At 34.3% G+C, this 26317-nt stretch overlaps 1 protein-coding gene across 2 annotated transcripts in view; it reads right to left on the bottom strand.

Moving 5' to 3' along the window:
- SYT1 (synaptotagmin 1) overlaps window positions 1-26317 on the bottom strand; it is a 507590-nt gene that overhangs the window by 121471 nt on the left and 359802 nt on the right. Inside the window, exons 5-8 of one of the 2 annotated variants that reach the window (XM_081059199.1) lie at window positions 18533-18717; window positions 12426-12539; window positions 8887-9054; window positions 5548-5715 (exon numbers count right to left, since the gene is read on the bottom strand). In XM_081059199.1, the coding sequence (XP_080915325.1) occupies window positions 5548-5715; window positions 8887-9054; window positions 12426-12539; window positions 18533-18717 (635 nt within the window). Of the gene's footprint in view, window positions 1-5547; window positions 5716-8886; window positions 9055-12425; window positions 12549-18532; window positions 18718-26317 lie in introns of both variants that reach the window. The other variant, XM_081059198.1, reaches the window with a different exon arrangement.

The following is a 26317-nucleotide window of genomic DNA, read 5'->3' as shown; positions in this document are numbered from 1 at the left end:
ATAACTGGTGATTGAAATTCTGACCAAACACTCAGAATTAAGTAAAACATAGTTATGGACAAAGACATATCGTAAAAATCAAATGCAATTTCTGTAATAGTTGAAAGGAAAATCATTATGTTCCAAGTCCCACAAAATGGACATATAGATACTAAGTACACTAAAATATATCATGGTCTTGATATATTAGAAGAAAACAGTTCAATACTACATATGTATTATATTCTAAATCTGACTAACAACAGGTATCCTATCTATGAGAAACTAAGATTTTGTTCAGATTCTTTGAAATTTCCTTGTGACTGATTTCCTCATTTCCCTCTGTGTACATTTCCATGATGCATCATAGCTTTAACTAGATGTTAACTTTAAGAGTTATATTAAACTAAGCTCCAAGCTCTCTGTGCATCATGGAAATAGGATGAAAGAAGGGTTACAGAGAAGGAGGAGTATAAGTCTTTATCATAAAAAAAATAAGAGAAAAACTATCATTTTCGTGACCATCACCAAAAACAGTAACAATGATTTTGCCAAGCATCTATACTGCTTCTCTTTTTAAAGAAAACAGATTGAAAAAAACAGAGAGGTACTAAACTGTTTTCATTATTTGGTGTTAAGATATTTTGTTGACAGGCTTTCAGAACACATTAGCTTTCAGTTGTAAAACAACACAATTACTATTATTAACGTGAACTTTAAAAAGGAAATTTTGAAACATCTCTTACAGCATAATAATCACCTCTTTCCGTTTACGCCTTCAGAAATCTTTTTGCACGCCTATTGTGTGCTTGCCTCTGTGAACAAACTTGGTTTCACAGTGGGAAAGAATAGATATGGCCCCTACTGGGACAGAGCTTACAGTCTAGTCGGGAAGATAGGCAACAAACAAGTAAACAATTACCAATAATCATACCTTCCTGGAATGCTATGGATCAAAGTCAGTGTCTTCATTGCATTTCTCTCAAGTGATAGATTGTGAACGACAAAGAAGGTTCTTATTGGCCTTCATGTATAACGTTCCAGCAGTTAACCTTTTATAAGGATTTTCATTCAGGGCATTGATTTGTTGTACAGAGATTCTTGGAGGGCATGAGTTACCATCTGACTGCTAAATACTTAGAAATATCATCAGTTCTTGCATGATCCTTGGACAAAAGACGCAATCATGACTTTAACTCATTCTAAAGAAGTCTCAAGTAATTGACCATTGGAAGCTAAAAAACTTTGACTGTTTGATTGAATGTGTATTCTCCAAATGCTTTTCTGTGAAGTGAATGTTTTCTAATTAGGTTTAAAAATGTGAAAATTTCTGGCAAAATTGATTTTCTATTAAGGCACTAAAGTAGCTTCTCTGCCCTTCTGCTTGAGTACTAATTAAATTATGTCCCAACTTGTTTTAATTCAGCAATCAATTTTTTTTTCCATTTGCCCTGGATTACAGCATCTCATTTAAAAATCAGGCTTTATGGAATTCTACACAAAGCAGAGATGATAGACTTATTCCCCAATGGAGACAAAACAGTAGTGGTCAAGTTAAGAGACAGACTTGCTCAAAAAAAAAGAAAAAGAGAGAGATCTCAAGTTCTATTTTGCTGTTTTCAGAGATAAAAAGTACTGAAAGGAATGGGGATAAAAAATAGGAACAAAATACTAAAATAAAAAGAATCTAAATGCTTTGAAGCTGTATTTGATACTGGGATTCAGGACTAAGAAAATTTCTAAAGTGATCATAAATAAAATTTTAAAAAATGGATTTATAGCTATTGATTGTAACATTTGAAGTAATTAAGTGAAGATATTAAATGAATGGGTTATTCTAAAAATCTGAAGATTGGTTTTAGGTTTGACTTGCAGGTCGCATAAATATCTTTTGGATGATTAAAAGGAAGAAAATCTCAAAAATTCAAAACAGGCAGCCCGAGGCTATACATATAAGAAGCTTTTTGCAAATGGAAAAACTGTATATACTGATTATAAAGGATGATTTTTGAAGCCCCATACTGAAAATGGGAAAATTAAGAAAACAATTTTATATGTAACCATTTCCCAAAACTCAGAAGATATATATTTCTGTTTTAAAGAAACAAAAGGAAGAGCAAGGTATAACTATCTGCAGGGTAAAATTAATCTGTTGGGAGGAAGAAGGAGAGAGAATGGTCAACCATGCAACAGAAAACAAGTTAACCTAAGCCAGTAAGATGACTTTGGTTATGTTAATTAGAGAAACATTGATAAAGTCAGAATGGAAACCTCACCAGAGATGTTTTCACCAGAGGCTACAATCTAACAGAGAAAGCTGTGTGCTTCTTAGGCCTCTTCCTGGCATAGCTTATCTGTTCCACACCGCCTGTTTTAAACATATGCTTAGCAAATTTCAGATAAAGCTCCTACCCATTTTTTTTCTAAATTGCTTGCACATTTAATTGATCACTAAAATAACACACAATTTCTTCACTTACGTAATTGATTCAGCATCTATGACTTTTATATTTTATAGCTTTCTGGCAAAGACAAATGCAAAAACAATCAAAAACCATACCCCATTCTATCAAAATCAGTACTTTGAATTTAACCTGCTTAAATCTAAGTCTCTATTTGAACAGACTACTATGTATGGTTCGTGGTTCGATTTTTAGATTCCAAAACTGTTTCTTGAATTTTTTTCCTCACTTTCTTTAGTATCTTTAATTCCTTATGATGTTAAAAATAACATTTAATACTGTTAGATGAAAGGAAATTAAAGTCATGAACAGAATTACTTATGTAAAATGGAAAAACAATTTCTTTAAAATTGTGAGAACTAAAGTCAATCTAAGGCTCAGTTTATTCACACAATAATTTTCTGCAGTTAATGGACAGTAGTTTAAAAAGAGAGCATGTAGAGCACATATCAGTGAGAATATGTGATCCTTCAGATATAAAATATAATTAGAATCTTAGTTAATTTATTATGATAAAGGTTATATCTGAGTCTAGTCATCCAGAGATACTCTGTAAGTTAGACATCTGTTTCATGAGGTTTCCTATATCATGATAGAAGGAAATAATCACTCAACTGAAAACCAAAAATCACTATTCCTGAGCAGATATCAAAGAGGAAAAGCCCCAGAGTTAAAAAATGTAATTATAGAATTATTTCCTGTGAAAAACTTCTAGAGACATTCAATAGTACAACGGCGGTGAGAAAAAGAATAGAGAAGTAGATATAGATAAAGGAAAATGGGAGAATGCATAGGGAGATGAAAAACAAGAGAAACAAAACACTAAGATTGATCAAGAAGGAAAAATGGGAGATCTCTTGCTTATTCAGCACTTGTTACATACTGTGCTCTATGCTAGGAACTTTAGCCTTCTTAGTATGTCAGATAAGGGGTAGATAATGTTAGGCCACTTTCTAGATTAATAACTGAATGTTAGAGAGCTTAAGTGATTCTCTGAGCTAGTAAATGGATTGGTTAGTATTGAAACCAAGGTATGTTTGGTTTTCAAGACACGACGTCTTCCAGAAATCAGTCTAGCTGGCAATAAACGAGGCAAAGCTTGGAGTGAGGGAGAAAAATGAGACAACACTAAACCCTATGACAGCAGGGGCAGTTTGCCCTTTTCACTTCTTTTTAACACCTAGTGCAGTTCTAGAAATATAGAGGGTATAATACATATTTGCATAATGAATATTTTTGAATGAATTGGGTGACAAAAGTCTTAGATAGAGAGATAAGACATGGAGGAAAGAGAAGAGGCCAACTAAGGGGGTGAGATAAAATGTGATTCTTTTTGGGCAGTCTACTTAACCTTCTAGACTCTAGAGTCCAAACCCGTTGGCTTAGTGCCAAGCCTCAAACTCTTATCTGTATTCAAGAATTTTTGAAAGAGAAAAATCACTTGATGGCCTACATCCCCTTCACTCAAGCAAAAATATTTAACAACTTTTCAGAAACCCAGTGGGGTGCAGTCTTAGAATTCCAGACCACGTGATAGTTACCAGATGAGTCGTGTGAGCCATGCAATCTGGACAGGTGGGCATTGTGAAGCACGATATTCAACCAACAAGCCAACCCAAAAAACAGTTAATTAATAAAAACCAATTAGTTAATAAATATTTATGGTCCCACTTTGCCCCCGCCAACCCAGCTGCAAGGAATTTACACAGAGCCAAGCATTCCAATAAAATATAAAAATTCAATGAAATAGTTTACTACTTCATTAAATGATCAGAAGCACAATGGTCAAATGATTGAATGTTTCTCTTTTCAGATGTTCAGTTTAATATTGATATTAGTTTACTCATAGGGGGAACCACTTATAAAATCATAAAATTTAAAAGCTCAGTATTATCCTTGAGTTCCTGAAACTCAAGGGCTAAATCTATCTCAATAGTCAAGCATCTAATTTGACTAACCTATTTGGTTAAGTTATATATATATATTTATTAAGGAAATATATATATATATATATATATTTCCTTCCAAAAAGAAAACAGAGCTTGACTCAAATAATTTGGACTCCTTTTGTACAACCAAATAATTTTAGAGCACTAATAAAATTCAGTTTCAGTAGAGCAATCCCAAGCCTATTCTTAAAAACTCAATTGATTATATTGGTCACAGAAAACCTTAGGTGGAGAGGATTCCCAGATTATGGGACTGGCTGAGTTTTTCTGAAGGCTGGTGGCCCCAAAGTGTCCACATCTTAAGAAATCCTAGGGATCCTAAATGACGGAAGCTATTGGCAAGCCCTTGGGTAATTATAAATTCATGTCAGGATCCAAAAAATGGCTGAAAAAGGACTTGCTTTTGGAATTCAGAGAAGCTAAGAGTTGTTTACTTTTCTGGTATTGGTCGACTGAGATATGCTTACAGAAAAACGCTAATGCCAGGCAGACACGGCATAATCAAATATAATTGATTATCATGTAGTTTAAATGCACTGAGGATATTGAACTTCCCCTTTTAAATCACAGAAAAATCCTGGGCTAAGCTATTAAAACTGGGAAAAAAACAATGTAAAGAGTATTATAAAAATGCGAGTCCTTTAGAAAAGGGCTTTAATGTCAGCTTTTGCGAATTATATTTGATGTTTCACCCATCATACTCTGGTATGTTCAGAAGAAGCAATGAAATGTCTGTGATGTGCAGAAATAACCGAGGAAAAAGTACCATTTCTTTCTATTTAATAGCTACCTACCCTATGTAGAAACACAGAATGATTGTGGAAAAATACAAAGAATAACATGTTGTTTTAACATCCTTTTAAAAAAGTAGGTGGATGTATGGCATTTGGGAAGCTTTTAGGAACAGATTGTGTGTGTGTGTCCAGGGAATTGTCTTTAGACCTGGTGCACAAATCTTTCTCTTTTCTTTCAAATTACATCCAGAAGATCTGTATGTGTTTCGATGAGGTTATGCAATCCCCTGACCCTATTTTGCCAGCTGACAGCAGCTGGAGGCCCACATCACTCTTTGTAAAGAACATCTCTCAATAGGCTATTATGTGAGTGGGAACTGGCTAGTTCAGATGTCATCTTAGAAATGCTAATGTTTTTCTTACCTCTTCCTTCTCAGCACTTTGCAGATCGCGCCACTCCTCAGTTACGTGACCGAAATCCACTGTGTTCATTGGGACTTTAAATTCCCCAATAATGTCATGCTTGGAGAAACGATCAAAATCATAGACAGCCATCACCAGGGTTTTGCCGCCCAATTCCGAGTATGGCACCTAAATCACAAGAGATGAGGATAAAATATCTGGTCACAAAAATGCTTAAAACGTGTTGCTTGTTTACAGTACTTAATTTTAATATTTATGTTAGATAAACAGGACAGGGAGATAATTGTGCTTTTGGTATTTTCTTAAATTGAATCATTTGACTAACTGCTTGAGGCTTAAATTACTTGGGAGAAAATGGAGACTTCCTTTAGTAATTTGTCACTTTAACCCGAAGCTGTTAGTATTATTAGTAATGGATCCTACTATTAGTCATGCTATAAACACTTCAAGATTAATACAAGAATAAACCAAACCAATTTTACTATATAAGTTTCTTTTTTAGTTCTTTTTTTCTTTGTAGAGTATTTTGTGATCATTGTTAAGATAAGTTATATTGTTAGCATGTAACTTACTCAGGTAGATAACTTGTTTTCAAAAGTTATGTTAGCTCTTTCAAGCCATTGGGGTCCCATATTTTGACGGAGCAGTGACTTATTAAAAAAGGTATGCTAGGAGTCGGAAAGGACTTTGATGAAATTCACAAGGTGCCTCATGTACGCCCTAAAATAATTTACCGATTGACAAGAACTGAGAAGAAAAGTGATATTTTGAATATCAAGGATGCATTATAACAGAGATCTTGAAGTTCATTCTTAGGTGTGACATTCTTTAGGATGAGTGATGGCAAAAGGCCAAGAACTGATGAATTCTCCAGCTGTTCAAATATATCTGGGACAGATGCTATGGGTTGGGAGGTTTATTAGTGACATTTTTAATATTCAGGGAGAGCAGTGCAATCCAGGTGAGCTACACTTCAGTAACTGGGTAGAAGTGCCTAATTAAGAAATTGTTTAGATTTGTATTGAAGATTTGATCAATTTTTATACACTTCCTATTTTATCAGTGTAAATGATTGTCTTACGCCCCAGCAAACATTTCTCAGTTAATTCTGTATGTTAAGAAGGGAAGAAGGACGAGTATTGGACCATATATATGTACAAGAAATTTTAGTTTTTCAGAAGAGTTGTAATTTTCTGTCATTTGTTATCGATTTGGAATCTGATTAAAATACTACAATGAAGTACTAGGCACAATGCTTTTTCCATTCTAGAAGGAAAAAAACAAAAACCAAACTTTTCTGAAGAGCTAAATTTCAAAGGAAGAAATAAGAAATTTTAGAGTGAGGATAAACTCTTGGAAATTTCATCTGATTTCTGAAGTCTCTTTAGATTATTTTTGTGATTGTACTGAGGTGGCATCAGTCAAAAACCTAGAATTGGGGTCAGATAGGCCTGCGCTTATCCACTTCCCAGCTTAAGGGACCAGGACAAGTGAATAAACCTCAGCTTTTTCATCTATTAAATAGCGATAGGACTAGTGCCTGTGTCACAGGACTGTTTGAGGCTGAATTAATATATGGAAGGTGTTTAGCTCAGTGTTGGCACACAGCAGGCACTTAATAAATGCTTATCGTTTGAATGTTTGATAGCTTCTATAGGTGGGAGTTTGTTTTGGGGAAAGGAAGCATTTAGTTGGGAGCATATAGAGTTCATGTTAAATGGATTTGAACTCAGTTATAAAGCCAATCCTCTTTAAACTCTATCATGCTTCCATTCCTATATCATATTGCCTATTGGCATTTCAAGATGCATAATTCATAACAACTATTGGATAAACTAGTCAGTTCCCTAGAAATAGTGACATATTTCTTAAATGCATTAAAATATATTGGACTTTAGATTAATTTATGGTTTGATCAATTCTTGAAATAAAATGGAACCTGACAAAATTTTGTAGCCAGTTTCAAAATTTCAATAATTATACTTCTTGAAGACACAGAAATTACTAATAAAATTATTAGCAGTATATTTTTAAAAGAAATAACAAACTCAAAATAAAAAGCAATGCCCTCACAATATTATTTCAAAAAACTTAAGAATATGATTACTAAATTGTAGTTAGAAAGAGCTGACCTAAATTAAGTGTAATACTTTGTCAAATAAAGTGATTGTGATTATCGTTTGCAATATTTTTTAGTTTTATTTTCGTTTTATGTTTTCTGTGGTATATTGACCATAGTGGTTAGTTCTTCATAAGCTGAGTATTTCCAGAATGTTTTTACTGCTACTCTATCTGGGTATAGAAAAGAATAGATTTTAAATAGGATTACTGACAACCTATTAGGGACTTTTGTCTTAAAAACTCAGGAGTATCAAAGTGAAACCCTGCTCTTTTACAAAATGAAACAAGGTTCTAGAAGATGACTCATGGCCTGTTTCATCTATTTCTTTCACACTAGAATGTCTGCTACCATGAAGCACATGCTGGTGAACGGATGATTTTGGATCAGCCTACTGGCATATCCACATACATTTCACTTTATAGAAATGTACTGTTTTAAGTAATGCACTTTTAAAATTTTTACATATTAAATATATCCACAGGAGAATTATTTTTATGCATGACTTCTAGACAAGAGTTGTGGAACTTGTGTATGAAGAGCTGCCTGAGGACTGCAGAGCACATTTTCCTGTCGTTATTATACAGCTAGAATTCCTCTTTGTTATTGTTTATCAACTGAGGTATCTCAACAAGATGAAGAACACGAGGGAAGAGCCTAGAGTAAAGGGAACATGCTGTAAAGGCAGAACCACAGTATGTTCCCCTTCTTTTAATTGATAGGTTGAGAAGAATGGTTTTAGAGAGCTCAATTTGCCCTGTGCACACAGAAGGTTGCAACGAGAGTGATATCCATTCGTACCTTTTAAACGATGGGACATAGCTTCCTTCATTCTGTGATTGCAGCAGGGTTTACCTATTTCAGAAACTTTGAATCTGAGAAAATTAATTTCATTATTTCTTTGACTTTATTTTAGAAGAGGGGGAAATGCTCGAGCTCGTTGGCACAGGTGAAGCTGACCTCACTTTTTAGATGTGAATATGACCTCTTAGTCACATTCTGTCCTGAAATGGCCAAGCTGAATTGTACTTTTGCCAAATCTAAATGCAATTTAGAATCCTCACTGGGTGGAAAATAAGGATTTTAAATATTCTGAGTAGAATCACTTGAAGCCTCTGAACAAGTCATCATGTGCATGTACATCTATGAATGTGTCAGGATAAGATCAGTCTTCTATCTAAAACAACAGGGAAAAATTATGAGTAAGTATGAAACAATACCTTGAAAGTAAATTGCTCATTGAAGACAGGATTAAGGGTCTTTCGGTGGACTTTCGTCTCGAATTTCTTCTTCTTATCAGGCAGCAGAAAAACTTTCACATAGGGATCAGATGTGCCCCCCATATCTAAGGCAGGCAGTTCAGCAGCCTGGATGATGCCTACCAGCAGCTGAAATAAACAACACAATACAGTACACACAAACAGTGGTGGACATTTTGGAAAAGATTGCTTTGTTCACAAGGCCGCATACTTTGATTTCTCCCTCGTCCTCGTCGCTTTTAATAAACATTTTTTCTCTTATGAATCTGAACACAGAAGGCAAATGAAGCGAGCTCTATAGGCTTCAGAAACCCAATTATGACAGATGTAGGCTCTAGGAAGCCTGATTTTAAGCACAAAAGAGGCTTTTAAAAGGTTGCTGATTACAGTTAAATATGGAATTCATATTTGCAAAAGAGTTGCAATCAAATAACTTCCCAGTTACTAAAAGCCCTTGTGCATTATGTTTCTTTCTAGGGCATGATTTGTAAGTGGAAATAAATTGTTAAACAATCACAGTGTGTAATTATAAAGTAGGAAAATTTCATTCTGAACCCAAGTGTCAGACTAAGCTAAATAGAACTTGCTTAGAAATCAGGTAGCATTTTGAGATAAAAATAAGTTTTTATCATATTTGACTTTTACTTGTATGTTGGCTACTTTTTGTTTTAACTTACAGTAAAATGACTATTATATGTCAAATTCTGTGTTTAAATATAAGATGTGGAGTTAAAGAAATATAATATCCCTTCATATAACGGAAAGGAAGATTCCAGACATGCTTTATACTGGTAAGTGTGACTAAGTTTCTGCTTTGTTTTTCAAATACAGCAGAAATCTCTGTATTTCTTTAAATCTGTTTTCCTAGTGATACATTCCTATGTCTTGCTATGAACAAGAGCATAGGCTGACATTTTAAATAATTTTGCAAAGAAAACAAAACCTGTGAATGGACTATTCTAGATGCCCTGCCATCGGACATTTTGTGTCAATAGACTGCTTTACATCCATATGGGAAACAAAAGTAAATACTTTTATTGTTGTTCAAAGTATATACTATTTAGTAAATGCAGTCACACCATAGCTTTTTACATCAGAGCCTGAAAACTTGAGTCTGACACTTTGTAGCCACTAGGGTGGAAAAGCAATTCACCCCTCTTCCCTTCACCCACCAAAAGTCACACCCATTTCCTATAAGGTTGACCCACCATGTTTGTAAGTTAATTTTGGTTAATTGACTCATTTTTTAACCTGCATCCATAATTATGTTTTCATTTTAATGCTTCAGTATCTTTGTGATATCTTCATACAATAATAGCAATAAGAGAGTACTGAGTTGTAGGTATACAAAACACAGACAGATGGTCAAAGAATAGCTACAACAGGCATCACATTATAAAGACATGATTAGGAAATCAAACAGCTTGTTTCTTGGTTTGCCAATTGGTATTTGGGATCTGCCTTTATTCTTATTCACATGCTTATTGCATGTGAATAAGCAAGAATCTATTTTCTCCTCACTTTTGCCAATACATTTTCTTTTGGGTAGGGAAAGCTCTAGAAACATACCTAAACTCTTTAAAACTAGATCACCTATATTTTAAAGATTTTTGAAATTTATTGATAAGTGGTGGAATTACTTCTTCTAACGCCCCTCTGACTTCTGCCTGAGCGATAAGTATCAGATTTCTCTCTACCATGAAAGCATCTCAATTCGTACTTAGGGTTGTCTTTCTGTTTTGGTAAACAAAGGTATGTATTTAATTACAGCCTTATCTGGGAAGTTCCTCCGACTTTATCTTCCATGACTCATAGGAATCATTTTATACATCAAATTAGCTGAGAACATTTAGAAAAATCAGTGAATAATACTAAAAAAAAAGTTTCATTATGTAGAATCTTTTAGATCCTCAAAATGAAATGCCTTTTTAAATAGAATAAATTAGTAGAAAAGTGTTGGATGCCTATATAAAAGCAGGTTAAATTTCTGGAAAACATGTTGTATGTTAAGATAACATAATTTGACCTTTCCCTAGAATATATGAATAATAGGAAATTTTGCTGTCAACCCAGTCAAGATGATCAAATTTTGGTAGAAGTGATATCAAATGCCCTATTTAACTATGAATGGTATACCCATAAATCTGAATAAGTCCATACCTATAAACCTGTATCTGTAACCAATATGCAGCTTTCTAAAATGTATTATGAAATAACTAGCCTGGGCTATAATGAAGCTGATCAAATAAAATTATTTTTAATATGACAGAGCATATCACCACATTCGTTGTGAGGAAACCTCTGGAAACTTCAGAAAGTGAAGACATTATTTGAACTGTCAGTTCCTAAATAAAGCCCAGAATTTCTGCAACAGCCTAGGACTCTCACAGCTTTATTGACTTTGGACAATGCTGTCAAAGCTGAGCATTGGTGTTTAATTTATTTGTGGTTCATTCCTCATCAAACTCGAAATAATTAACACAAGTTGTATTAATAATAATTGTATTGACTTCATGTTTATCAGTTCTTTCTCACGGAAAATGATGAGTGAAACAAAACAAACTGGAGAGATTTAAAACTCTCCTCTTTGGAGAAGGGCTATGTCCAAAGGATTCTTATGAGTCTGGTCTCTAACTCAGTCAATTTCACCAATTCTCATCTAACTTTTTAATTTCTTTAACAATTCAGTAGGTAAAGGGGCATATTCATCAATGTCATGGAACCTAGAAGGTCTTTTTATGCAGAGCAATTTCTAACATTTACCTTTGTGCTACTTCTATAATAGTGAGTCAATAAAAGGTAGCTAATATCATTAATCTAGGTGGCACTTCACAGCTTTTTGAGAAATTGAAGCAGGAATGCCTCTTTTGTTACCTCCTTTAGTTCTCTGTCACTTTTTGGGGAGCAGTCATAGGCACTAGAAATCACGTTTTTGGTCTTTCTACTCTTCTAGAACTGCTATCTCATTAGCATGAGAAGTTTTATCTACTGTCATGATATTATATACAGCATTCCTCCCTTTGAAATTCATGGACTACAATTTTCCATCTTTGATTCCTTACAAAACTGTTATATTATGTTTCAAAAATTTGGCTTGAATGGTGGCCTAACTCAAAGGCCTCTCACCTTGGTTGGATCTCAATCCATGAAGTGCAAGGAAGATTGTTTTAGCACAGGATGAGGGAGGGACCTGTGGGGGCAAGACTGTGACTGGGAGATCTCTGAATCAGACGGACTGCTTCAAGTTAATTTGTATTCTGCTTGCCTATTGTAAGTGCCGTAAGTAGATGTAATTGGTTGAATACTGTGAATTCTAATTACCAGAAGTTAAATTAGCAAGTAGGGGACTGCCTGTACTTAGAAATTATTTCATCAATAGCTTTGATAATTGCATTTTCCTCTTGCAGCAAACAAAATGCTTTAAGAAGTATCTTGCTTCAATTTCTACTTGGTAATTTCAGAAAACGTAATGGAATTAGAAAACATTTTCCCCTTCAGACCTGGTTATTCTGGAAATCATAATCCAGTGAATACTGAAGTTTTCCTAATTTCTCCTCTTCTTTGGGTTCTTCTTTTTCTTCCCCATCAGTCAATCCGGTTTCAGCATCGTCATCCTTAAGGGCCTATGAGTAGGGAAATAGACCATATGTGAATTCAAGTGAATTTTCATAAAAATTCAAATGAAACTGGGTGTGTGGTTATACTTCCAAGCTGTTAGAAGCAAGCACTAAGATGCTGGGAATCTCAGTTTGTCTGACACACATTCACATTGGCTGCTTACATATTTTTTAAATTCCATTTGTGCACGGAATTTTCTCCCCTTCTCCCCTGCCCCTCCCTCCCCCCCGCCCCACCGCACTCAGCAAGCAACATGGAAGCAATGGAAGAAGCCCCTAAGAATATTGCAAGCAAAAAATGTAAAGTTGTTGCAAAGAAAATGTCACTAGGTATTATATTTGGCTCTGCTAAAACTGCTTCTTTCAGAGGTGTGATAGACATGCTATTAACCAGGCCAGGTTTCACAGTTGTGTAGGTTAAAGCGATCTAAGCTAACCATCATGTAAAACACCATTGCTACATGCAGTAATTTATATGAAATGCACGGCCTTCTGTGGCCTTGTTTCCTATGAAAGAAGAAATAGTTGAGTGAGTCTCAGAAAATTTTAATTTCCTATATTTCACATAAACATTTATAATGGTTATGGAAAAAGGGGAAAACACATGCCATCAGCAAATGCGTGTTTAGAGAAAAATCTACCCCACTTCCAGTTTAAGTTTACCACTTTATTTTCATAACAGCTCCACAGAAAGCTAGGCTGAATTAAACTGATTTACAGGTCCATTTGATATCAAAAGGTAAAAGGAGATATGTTTGCAATTTTGTCAAACTAAAATTGGAGTAAAAGTTTATTTTGCATTAATGAACAAAAATCATGGTGTTGAACTCTCAAAGCTCAGTTAGTACTAGTTGAATATTTTTTATAACCTAAAACTTAAGTGTAACATAAACTGGAATACTAGAAAGCTCATTATTTCATAAAATATATTCAAATGCTCCTCTTTTAAAACAATATACATTTTCCCATTAAGTGCAAGAATTTTGCTAATAAAATCAAAGGTTAGAAAGATTATAAATGTTAGAAGCTTTGTTTCTAGGAATGTGCATTCTTATTGCTTTAAAGATTTAGAAAAAATTAGAAATCAATGCGTAGTTATTATTCAAAATTAAAAATGATAGTGTTACATTTTCGTAACTACTAGTAAGGTTGAAAAAATTTTAAATATATTCATCATTTTTCTTTTTTTCTTTTGGGGACTGCCAGTCTATAGCCATGACTCATTTTTCTATTGTGTTGTTTGCCTCTTACTAATTTGTAGAGACTCTGTGTATAATGGTCTCAAACTTTCCGTTGTTATATACATAGCAAATACCCTCTCCTAGTTTTCGGTTATAGCATTTTCATTGTCTTTGGTGGGTATGTGTGTGTGTTAGTGTGCAACCACACAGAAATCAAGTTAAGACATATGACTGGTAGACTGCATTACCTCTCTGACAAAGTAAGGAAATCTTAACTCTTGTCAGCAATCAAATAAATCTGGGCATTCTTATAGAACTTGAATGCAAGAAATATATAACCATTCTACAAAAAGGCATCAGAATCATCAGCCTACAGCTCCATTACCAACCTCCCCATCTCTCCCCACCTCCCAGACCACATGGTCTCCCTCCACCCGCCTTCCCCATGCTGAGAGAAAGTTTCTGTTTGCTTTTCCATTTACACAGAGACCCTTAACGGTGCTTCAAAATGGCACCCCCAGTCCCTGAATTGACAGGATTTTCCTGTTTGGCTCTAACCTAGCCTTTTCCAATTTGATCCCCCCAAAATGAAACTTGGTGGCATCATATTAATAGAATGTATTTGGGTGGCAAGATCATATAGTTGAGCTGTAGGCAGAGATATCTCTCTTTTGTGCATCTTGAAAAATTTCAGGAGTCTACCAATGAGTTTAGAAAATTGAAAATTACCATTGTTATATCAGTGTAGAAACCTTTACAAATCTGGTTAGCCATGCACCATTTAATTTGGAAATTTTCATTTGTACTTGGATGTTTCCTTGAATAGTAAAATGTTGATCTACTGAGAGCCAAAGACAGGAAACAACATAATTATTTAAAAATTTATAGTAGTCTTTTAATTTGGGGGATGGTGTGGGTGTCACTAAAAGGAACATGGTAGTAAAGTGACAAGAAAAGACTACTGAGTTTAACGAGAGGACTTGAGCATGAAATCACATTGGTCTTTCAAAATCTGTGTGTAAGCCTTTAACACTGACATAGAAGATCTGCTTACAAAAGTATAGCATAGGTAATTTGCCTCCATGTAAGATTTTAATATTTTTTAAAATAATAGCAAACTAATGCATATTTCTGTTTCAAAAATCTGCAGGTTACTCTACCATAATAATATATTTCATGGATTAAACACTTTTTCAAAGGTCTCTTGTACAACTGACAATTTACATATTATGTTTCAGCCCAGTGCAATTTGAAGTAGCTGAGATATTAAATCTCCTTCTCCCTAAGTGGGTTTTGCCCTAATAAAAAGTGCAGGACCATCTCTGCAATTATTCTGCATGAAATAGGGCTAAATTTTTGATAATTTCTCAGTGCTACTGTTCCTCATTGAAGTGATTAAGTCTATTCTTGTTCCAAAGGCTGAGTTTAAGCAAGATATTTTTTGTACTATTCCGTTAAATTCAGGCCTATTAAATCAGTAGCCATTATAACATCTCAAGAAAAGCATCTCCCTCTTCTCTCTCTCTCCTTCTCCTCTGGAACAAAATGAGAGGTAAAAGCTTATAAACCTGCCCATTCTGAGAGTTTGGTATATTGCTGTAGAAAAAGCTGTGTTGGGGACATCAGATCTTGTTTTAAATTCAAAGATTTAGTGCAGACGTTCCTGGCTTCCTTAAACATTCAAAAGGTGCTTGCTTAGTTTACAACCATTAAAAGGAGCACTTGTTCATTCTCAGTTCAATTGTCCAAATTTGGATTGGATAAGGCACACTAAAAAGATAACAAAGGACTGAATTTTCTCCCTGTGACCATCAGTTAAAAACTCGAGCTTTCTAATAATGCTCTACTTAATCAGTTAGTCATATTTAAAACAAGAACGCTTCATCTTGAAAAACCAATCAATTTAGTTCAGCCTCTTGATGTGTGTCAGAATGGTATACCCTCAGCTGTGGAGCCGCAGCTGCCAGGCCACTAAATCCGAGCTTTGACTTAAGTGGATCTAAGTAGCAGAGGAAACCTACCGCAAGGGACAGTCCAGAACAGTCATGAGACACAACACAGATAAGGAGGACATAGAGGGAAGAAATAAAAATTAAAATATCTAGACACATTAGTGAAAACCATGGAGAAATGACCTTTCCAGACCTATGACTTGCCAGGTTGATATTTTCCCTCTGTATTTTTAGTGTCCTCAAGCTTTAAGGCATTAAAAAAAAAAAAAAAAAGCTTAAATATAGGTATATATCCTTTGCTGTACAAATACACTATCTATAGTTACTTTTTTTGTTGTCATTACAGAATATTTAAAAATCCTTCTTTGGTTATAAAATCTTACCATAGAGACATGTTGCCACGATCATTGAAATTTGAATTTCTGTGAGTTTTTATATAGATTGAAATAGTAAAAATTGATTGATTTCCTTAGAGCCTCTGTGTCTTAAGATATCATATCTAAAATGTCTCTCATATCCGTTTTTAAATGAGAGGCATAGATTATCTATAGTATCTTCCCCATGTTCATATCAATGTTCTGTTTAAAATATTCTGAAAATATAAATATTTAAGAATAATTTTACTTTGTGTTAATGTAGTTTTGAATTTGGAAGATCAAATGTGATGTAGTATCTTAAAATCTACACATTCCGTTTTGCTCCTTTGTCCTTCCTCTTCTTAAAATGATAGAACCCATTATTAGCTACTTTTGTCTGCCTTAAAAAGTATCATAAGCTACCATTATACAACTGTTTACTAATCGGGCCTACTTTCACTTGTCCAAATTATATTTCATTCTGAACATTTAATTATTCAGAAATCAAAATAATACCTATAAAATCCTGCATAGACAAACTTATCTACTTAAAATGATTAAAAACACTTTTTTGAATGGTTGAAATCCTAAATGCTATCTTGTGACAGATTACAATAAACATGACTAACTACATAGTATTTCCTTATTTGACTCATTTTTCTCTTCCCTTCTCATTCAAAGGAATAGGTGATCAATGGAAAATTTACTGCAATTCTCTGTTTTTATTAGAGATTTTGGTCATTATCTTTGAGATCTTGGTCATTTATCCAGGTCATAATAGGGTAATAAACACTACTACTAGTTTATAAATTACAGCCTTATACCATACAGAACAAATTTCACAAAGAAAAATACAAATTTCTTATCCTAGGAAGAAATACTCTAGGTATCATTTAATATTTTTGGTGCTTTTAACTTTTAATTCTAGCATAATGGAAAACCACATTTCAATTTTATTGTGGTTATGAATACGAAAGTATTGTGTTTTCAAACTACTGTTTCATCTCTATAGCTGAAATTCACATGAAAATTATTCAGTGATGTCCATCTAGGAGATGATTTCTATTCTTATTTCAATAAGTTTAAAGAAATCTATATCAAGTCCTGTTTGCTATGGAAATGTTGAAATAAAACAAGACATGATTTAAAAATTTAATTTCACGTAACAAATTAACCAAAGAGAAAAATTCTTATTAGATGTGTGGTTGAACATTTGTGCATGGGTTTCTGTGGCGGTGATTAGAAATTTTCAGAACATTGTAACCCTTCTTACGCTGAGCTTAGGACAAAGCTCTCTCAGCATGACCACTGGCATTACATCCGCTCTAGAGCTCTGAAACCAAACAAAAGTGAAGCAAGTGAAAAACAAGCCTTTGAGAAAATGTCGTCAATGGACATTACTGTCTTTGAGAAAAAGTGCTTAAAACTCAAGCTGGAGAGAGGGGTTCGAGTCCTGAGAGTATGATTAACTAGGAAACTATGCAAATGTACTAAAATGCCTGCCTTGAGTAAATTGTTCTTAAGGAAATTCACCTGTTGAAGAGTTCACTTAGTAGTAATGAATACTCTAAGAGGAATTGATAAAATTGCCTATGTATGTTGCTATTTGGGAATACATAGAACTTTTGAATTATTTGAAGGAAAACACTCATAACTGAAAATGTAATTTCTCTAAAAATAATCTCTCTACATTTTAAAATATGAATGAAATGTTCTTTAGAAATATTCAATATGAATGTGATTCCAAAAAAATGAAGTGGCATTTAATCATTGTAATTATTCATAGTAAACAATTCTGAACCAAACCATCCAGTTAATTTAGTAAAAATAGACAACAATATAAAGGACATCCAAATAGCTTCCTCAGGCTTGGGAAGATAACACAGATATCTTTTGTAATCTTCATTATGGTTTTAATTATCCCAAAGTGAGCAAATAAGAATTTTGCCTTCCAGTTCTGCCCTGTTCTTTAGGACCGGTTCATACTTTTCTCCCTTCCCCTGTATAACTCATTGTTCCTGAGCACTGATTATAGAGCTGAATGAATATATAGGAATGCTAGTCATCAAGTGTGACAAATGGCTTCTAGACTCCGTTATTGAACAGTAGTTAAGAACAGTGACAATGCCAGAAATGTGCCCTGTGCAAGAAGAACACTTGGATAATCTTTCATCTGTTTCTCAAACTCTAAATCCAATTAAGACTGGCTAAACAGATGTAATCAGAATGTTCAGGCATCGTTGTTATATGCTCGGCCTATCAAGATGACCCTGGTGGTCATGGATGCCCTTTTCTGGTTAACATGCCTAGGAGACTGGAAAACCCTACCAAGTTTCCATTGTACTTTGGGATATTGAGTAGTGACTGAAAGGATTCCTAAGCATCTCTACAACAATGACACATGCCTGGAAGTTTATTTCTATATTTATCCGGAATAAAATAAATTATTTATTAATTTCCAGTAAAATAATCTAAGAAGAAATATGGAATGAATACATTACCTGATCTTTCATGGTCTTCCCTAAGTCTTTCACATCTTTCATGTTAATGGCATTCTTTCCTCCCTTTTCCTTTCCCTTCTTCTTGTTTTTCTTTTTGAACAAACATTTCTTACAGATACAAAAGCAGCAGGTCAGGACTAAAAGGACCACGACTATGGCTATGGCAATTAAGGCCCACGGTGGCACTGAAAGAAAAAAATGTGCAGAGAATATTAGCAATAAAACACTTCTATATGCAAAACCTTTTCAGTCATGGGCCAGAAAGATAGTAACTCATTCATTCCTATTTATCGAGCAGCTATTATGCTCTAGGGACACTAGTCTGCATTATTTTATGCATGTTGTTTCCTCTGCCTAGAGTGTTGTGTCTATCTTTTTGACTTCTCCATTTCAGATATGTCAAATGTCATTTCCTCCCTATTGCTTTCCCTGCCCCTCCAAGCTAGATTTTCATTAAGACATCTCTAGACTTTCATTAACATATTCATTCCTAGCATAGATTTGGAGTTTGGCTTTTGAATTTACATCCTGGCTCTGTGATTTACTAGCTGTGTGACTTTGTCTAACCTCTTTCTACCTCAGTTTCTCTAAAGTAGAGGTAAATTGGTAGTTCATAGTCTTTTTGAAGATTAAAATAAGATGCAATGCCTGGAACTTCGTAAAACGTCAATAAATATTAGCTGCTATTACTTATCTATTAAAGACTAGGGGTTCTATTATGTCAGAGTACAATGGAAGGGGCAGACATTAATCAAACAGAAAAACAAATGTAATATCATAATGGTAGTGAAGGTTAGGAAGAAGTATTTGGTGCTCTGAAAGTCAAGCATGGGGAAACTTACCCACTTAGGGTCCCCAGAGGCAGGACAATGGTTACGTGTTCAGTGGTTCTAAAACCAGGGTTGAATACAGGTTTACTAGCTACTTACAGGTTGTGTAACTCAGGCCAGATGGCTTAACTGTTCTGAGTTTGTTTCCTTCTCTATAAAGGGAAGATAATAGTGGTACCCATTTCATGTCTTTTGAAGATGAAAGGAGTTAATACACTAAAAAGTTTAGAATGGACACCCAGCACATAGCAAGAACTCAATGTTAGCTATTTCTTTATATTTCAGGCATGGAGCTAAGTGTTCTGGGTAGGAGAGCTCAGCGTATATGTGGAGACATAAAACATGCACACCTATGAATATAGAAAAAGAAAGATGAATTCACTGAGATGAGTTCAGTGGATATGCTACTGGGATTGAGAGGAGTAAGAGATGATTTTTAGATAAGAGGAGAGATTTCAGATTTACAAACTGTTTAAAATAGTAAAGCATATATAAATAAGTATATTCAAAGAAGCATTTTTTATTATAGGTGTTTATCTATTAAAAGTTAATCTATTTTCTTATTTGGTAACCCCTATATTTGTGCTTATAAAAATTAAGTTCTTGTGGAAACATTTAAGATTTCCTTTGCTTGGAAAGGAATTCAACTATTGAGAGTAATCAGAAGTAATTAGATTTGCCTGTTGTAATCAAAAAAGATATTGGACACTGAAATTGTAAGAAAATTTCTCTTTTCTTTTAGTCATTAGTACCAATGACTGCTGAACTCAAGGCAGGAGTACTTTGATAAAGTAATAACAGAAAAATTAACTTCTCTTCAAAACTGAGAAAACCTACTCTTTTTGCTATCTCTGTATTTAGCTTCATAGTGTAGAATGTTTACTATGCCTATTATTCCAGTTTATGATTGACTACTAGATGTTAACCTAAGGACATACAATATTACAACTTCTGAAATTGTGTTTTTAATCAAAGAAATATTTGTATGAAAGTTATAGATAAGCCTACACCCTAAGACATGTTTTTTCATAGGTCTCTAATCTCACTAAACAATCATATTAAAAAAAAAGTAAATTGAAGCAATCTTATGAAACCCATGATATCATTCATAATACCTCATTTCAAAGCTTCTTACCTCTTTTGATCTAGTTCAAACCCTACAGGCATGAATGAGAGAGCCTACGTATTCATTGCAGGCAAGACAGATTTACTAATGACTGTTCATTCTGAACTTCATAAATTATTCTCCCATTTGGACTTATGTGATAGTCTGTCAGAGAGCTACATAAAAGTCTCTTAAATTACACAAAACAAGACAAAGATCATCTGACAACTTCACAAAAAGAAAATAGTGAAAACACAGACACTTTCACCTAAAGGAATTAAGGGATAGGAACATGGGATTACAGCAAGAAATCTGGAATAGTGCCACTTGAAGATAAATTATAACCACTGAAAAGCTCATTCTGTGACTTGTATTTCTTAAAATGTTGCCATCTTCTAGATTTCCATTCAGTTGATCTTCTGAATACTTTAATCTTTAACTTTGAATATGCTATATTGAATACACAAAATTAAAAATTTCCTCATAATTTACTGTCACCTTTAGATAGAATTAAAAATAATTTTAATATTATCATTGCATGTACCCCCATGAAATCTGACTGAAGAGTTAATTATAACATAAATCTCCATTTTCAATTAAATGGAGTTATTTGAATTGAATTCTTATGTTAAAACTCTTATTCGATTGTGTAGAACAACCAAATACTTAAAGTTTGGTATGTTTAGTAAGAAATACCATCTGCAGTATCCATTTATAATATTTATAGAAATATGTTTCAATATTATGAGCATATCTCATGTAATATTTTTTGGATTAGGCTAAAAGTTTATTGAAGACCTTATTATGGGTCAGCAATTGTGCTACAGTTTTATATACATTATCTAATTTAACCTTCACAACAGTTTTCATTATCCTTTTAATTTTGTGCAGGAAAAACTGTACAGAGCAAAAACTATAGATTCAATAGTTTGAGAAATTCAAATATATCTTTACAGTATTAGGTTTAAAAATATACATATTTTAAACATATATAAAGGAAAAAATCCTTATCTAGTTTTGTAACCTCTTTAATAGAACACTTTATATTAAAAAAAAAACACTAAAGCAAATAAATAACAGCACAAGATGCTGCCGACAGTGATTTCTATAACAGAAAGTACAATTTCAATAAAAAACAGGCTCATTAAAATATTGCCATTGGCAGAAAGCTATCAGCTTATTGTCATTGCCACCCCACTATTAGTAAGTGAAATTTGATAACAAGAATTTTAACATTTAACTTAAAGACCTTTCAGCAGAAAATAATACACTAGTGTAAAATCTCTCTGTGAAACATGTTATTTTCATTTCCTAGTTAATGAATTAATCTTACATATTGTTTAACTGAAAGGTAACCTGATGCGTAAGAATTACGTCCAAGTCAATTTGAAACTGCTTCTGATGTTATAATTTATAATATGTGGTAGGTGACATAATGACACCTCCAAAATATCCGTATTTCATTCCTTAAAAACAATATGCTACCTTACATGGCAAGGACTTGGCCAGTGTGATTAAGGATCTTGAGATAAGGAAATTATCCTGGGTTATCTGGATGGACCCAAGAAACAAAAAGTGGAATGGTGGTTATCAGAGGCTGGGAGAAATGGGGAGATGTGAGTCAAAGGGTACAAACTTTGAATTATAAATTCTGGGGATCCAATGTCCAGCACGGTGACTATAGTTAACAATACTGTATTATATACTTGAAATTTGCTAACAGAGTAGATCTGTTAAAATCTCAAATGTTCTCATCACACACACAGGTAACTGTGAGGTGATGGATGTGTTCATTAACCTTATGTGGCAATCATTTCACAATATATTCGTATATATTAAATCATATACCTTAAGTTTACACAATGTTATTTGTTAATGATATCTCAAATTTGGGAAAACGAAAAAAGAAGGAATCAGCCCTGCTAACACTTTGAATTTAGCTCAGTAAAACCCATTTAAAATTCTGACCTCTAGAACTAGAAACTTATGTAGTTTTATGCCAGTAAATTTGTAGTAGTCCATTACAGTAGCAAGAAGAAGCTCAAAAGAGACAAAGCAGACCTCAAAGATATATAATATACACTGCATATAGATAATTCTGCAATTGGAATGTTATTGTGGGCTATTTCTGTATTTTCTGTGATCTTTCCTTCTTACCCATCCTTTTTATCCCTTCTGCAACCATTGTTATGATACTAACATTGTACCCTAGACTCCCTCAAAGATAATCAATGGTTTTCTTTTGGACAATTGCAAACAATATTGTCTGTGGTATGAGAAAATCTTGATCATATATTCCTTCTCAAAATTTTCTTATGCTTTTATTTCTTTTGTTCTTACCAGCATTTTCTACACCTCTGACTTTTTGCTCCCTCTTTCCTTTCCCATTCCCAAGTCTTAAAGGAGTTGTTATTCAAGTTTCTTAGCCCCTTGCTCATCTTCATGTTTGCTCGTTATCAAGCACATCATTTGTCTCTTTAATAGAAATATTTTTGAGAAATCAAAGACAAAACTTCACAGAGAACAAGGGTCTTTGTGAATATGCATTTACAGAAGGGAACATTTTAATATTACTAAATAGCAGCCCTGTGCGTCAAGTTATGTTCCCAAATCCAAAGTCTGCTTATCAGACACACATTGTACCCATACCTACAGAATGAGCAATTGGGGAGAGGAGCTTTTTAAGATTTACGCCACATGTCTTAGGGCCAAGGGGTACGCTCCTCTAATTCTTCTAATTCTGAGCTCTGACTTCTAAGTAGGTTATTATTTTTTTTTATTTTCTAAAATGCCTAACTCAGTACTATCAAACTTAACAGTGCTCAGTAAATGTTAGGTGGCTTGAAAGAAACTCACATCGTTATGTTCTTAAGGTCAAGTAGAAGCAGTGTGCATGGTCTCTGAGGTACACCACCATCTCAAGTGTGTTTTCCTAGGTCTGCTTTCAGTCCCATTTCCTTAGCTCTGATCGTCTCCTGTCTCATTCCCATTCACAGTCAGCTACTGCAGTCTCCTAGGCTGGTAACCTCTTGGTGGGTTTAAGGTTTAATCTAGGGCAAAACTTACCGGTTTTTGTGTTTCCTGCCTTGATTTCTCTTTCATGGGTAGCTCTGCATTATTTATCAGTTCCATTCCCACTCACCATATGATGAAATAATCTTAAATACATGTCTCTTTCACAAGATGAGCTGTATTTTTCTCTCTGAGAAATATAAGCTTGTTCATTTGTATCAGTCCTAGATATTTCAGCCAAGAGCCTCAAGTTGACACAGGTAATAAACCGTTGCTATGGCCACTACAAAAATTTAGCAATAACATCAAGCATTTTCTGCCTTTGACATATCTCTATTTTGTTATATGAGTGCCTCACCACTGCATTAATGTCTGTAATTCATTGTGTAAATAATCTACATATTTCTTTATTCTTACATTTAATGAAGCTTTTTGCCAACTTCTAGTTTTACACAAAACAATACATTATCTTTCTAGATCATACATGGATACAAGATAAAGATACAACATGAAAATAATTTTGCTGTTCACCAGTAGGAAAAGTAATAATGTATTTCAAAGTTTTGCTCTGAGACTGTTTATAATTTTTAAAAACACACAAGAGTAATCATTTTTCAATAACAGGTTTAAAAATAAGCCTTGCATTTTAAAGCTTTTACTAAATTATATAATGCAAATAGAAAAAAAAAAAACAACCTCTGGAAATATGTGGATTAATATACTCATTAACCACCTCTGGAGACAAAACATTAAAGGCAAGATTTGAAATAATGTGCACAGTCATACAGAATGTGGTTTACAATTAAACCAACCAGTCAGGTTAGGATGAAGAATTTCTCAGTAGAGACTGAAATGGCTTCAAAGACTCTGCATTCTTGGCTCCTGAGTATCAAACAAACTTACCTATTCCAAACTCTTTAGAGTGGTAGTTCTAAGCTTCTTTTGAATTACACACCCCTTTTAAAATATGACAAGCTATGGACTCTTGATGGGAAATACATGAGAGAGAGAGACAGAGAGAGAGAGAGAGAGAGAGAGACAGACAGAGAGAGAGAGAGAGAGAGAGAGAGAGAGAGAGAGAGAGAGAGAGATTAAATTTTTACACAGTTGGGAGTGTGTGAGATACCCTTGTGGAGATCACAATTCCATAGGTTGAGGACACCAGGACTCCAAATGAAAACCTCCTTTCTCAGAACATCAGGGTAAAATTCACCAAGATTAGTGAATTGGGGAAAACTTCCTCCTTCATTTGGTCGTTTAACCTTTTGTTTATTTCTTCTTGGGTATCTGCTGTGTACTTCTACTGTGCTGGAGGTGGTGGGGAAACAATACAGAGAAAATGGGTCCCTTTCTCTAGGAGCTTATGAAGACTAATCCGGGGTGGGGGGAACTAGAAAGAGATAGGAAGCAATACAGAGTTAAGCACAAAATTCAGTGGAGTAGGTAGGCTGTGTAGGTAGCAGGTCGGTGAAGGGCAAAATGAAGGATCCTCGAGTTCAAGGAAGGCTTCATGGAGCTCTGAAGCCTTGCTTGTTCACAAAGTGAAAATAGCATTTTGGGTATTCAGTTCTGTGCCTTCCTCCCTCTCTCTTCCTGATTCCCCCTCCCACCGTCCAGTCTGGCTATTTCCTTCTTTTCCCTTCTCTCCCGTCCCCTCCCTTCCCCTCCCCTCCTCTTTCTTCCTTTCTCTTCCCCTTCTTTCCTTTGTTTTTTTTAGACTGCTTTAAATTAAACGTATCACCCAGTGACTACCTTGTCAAACAAAGCTCTCAATAAGACACAAACTTAAGAAACTCTACTTTAGATTTTTTTATCATATTAAATAAAAAGATATTTCCTTGTATTGAACACATGTAATCTCTAAATAACCTTCAAGATTGCCTCCTTAAGAACCAATTTAATATTTTCCTCTTACATAGTTTTGTTTAGCTTTTCAATATGTGCCCCTGAGAAAAAGCCAACTGGAAGATATTTCTGTATAAATAGCCTGTTAAAATGATACAAGCTATTGACCTGAGTCAGCTACCTGTGGCTTTTTAAGGCAGATGGACGATGTATGTGGGAGGGAGTCTCATTCTTTCATTCATCACTCATTCGAACGTCTCTTTAACACATTAATAATCAGTACATTGGAGGGATAGTGAACAAATTTGAAATAAACAACTTACTGTCCAGTTGGGCAGATTTCTTAATACACATGAAATAAATTGTGAACAATACCTGACAGCACGTGAGATGCCAAATTAAATGGGGTCTTTGCATGATTCTGATTCTACTGTGTAGTCAGAGACAATCTCATTCTACTCGGCAAATGAACACTGGTTTAGAATTCTTTTTTAACACCTTAAAGTTTAATAAAATGGGAAACCTGCCTCTCTTTGCCCATTACCTCTTTAAAAAGTATGAATACATAACAAATTCTGTAAAATACATTATATTGCTTTGATATGCACAAAATCACAATCTTTATATTGACAGATTTTTACCAGAACCTCTATCTCTTGATCTGATTTCATTATATGCAGTGCTACTGAACAAATTCACATCCCCTGCTGAATAACTAAGGTTATTGCTATTGCTGAATGCAATGATCAGTCTTGATAACAAAAATTAGTTGACTGAAGGCCATTTGATATGCATAGGTATTAGCCAAATAATTAATTTTATAAAATGTTTATAATAGTCTGCTTTCAGCGATAAGGCAGAGTCATCCATGTCTTCACAATATTGGAATGTCTGAAAAGTGACAGGGACAGTGATGTTGGGTCTCCTGGCAGAGATAAGCCCTAGCACAACTTCCAGAGGATTTAGATAAGGCTCTACAGTCAGCCGAGGTGC

This window comes from Rhinolophus hipposideros (genome assembly GCF_964194185.1).
Source record: "Rhinolophus hipposideros genome assembly, chromosome: 9".
Taxonomy (NCBI): Eukaryota; Metazoa; Chordata; class Mammalia; order Chiroptera; family Rhinolophidae; genus Rhinolophus; species Rhinolophus hipposideros.
Note: the sequence above shows the minus strand (reverse complement) of the source record. Positions and strands in the feature narration are given on the sequence as shown.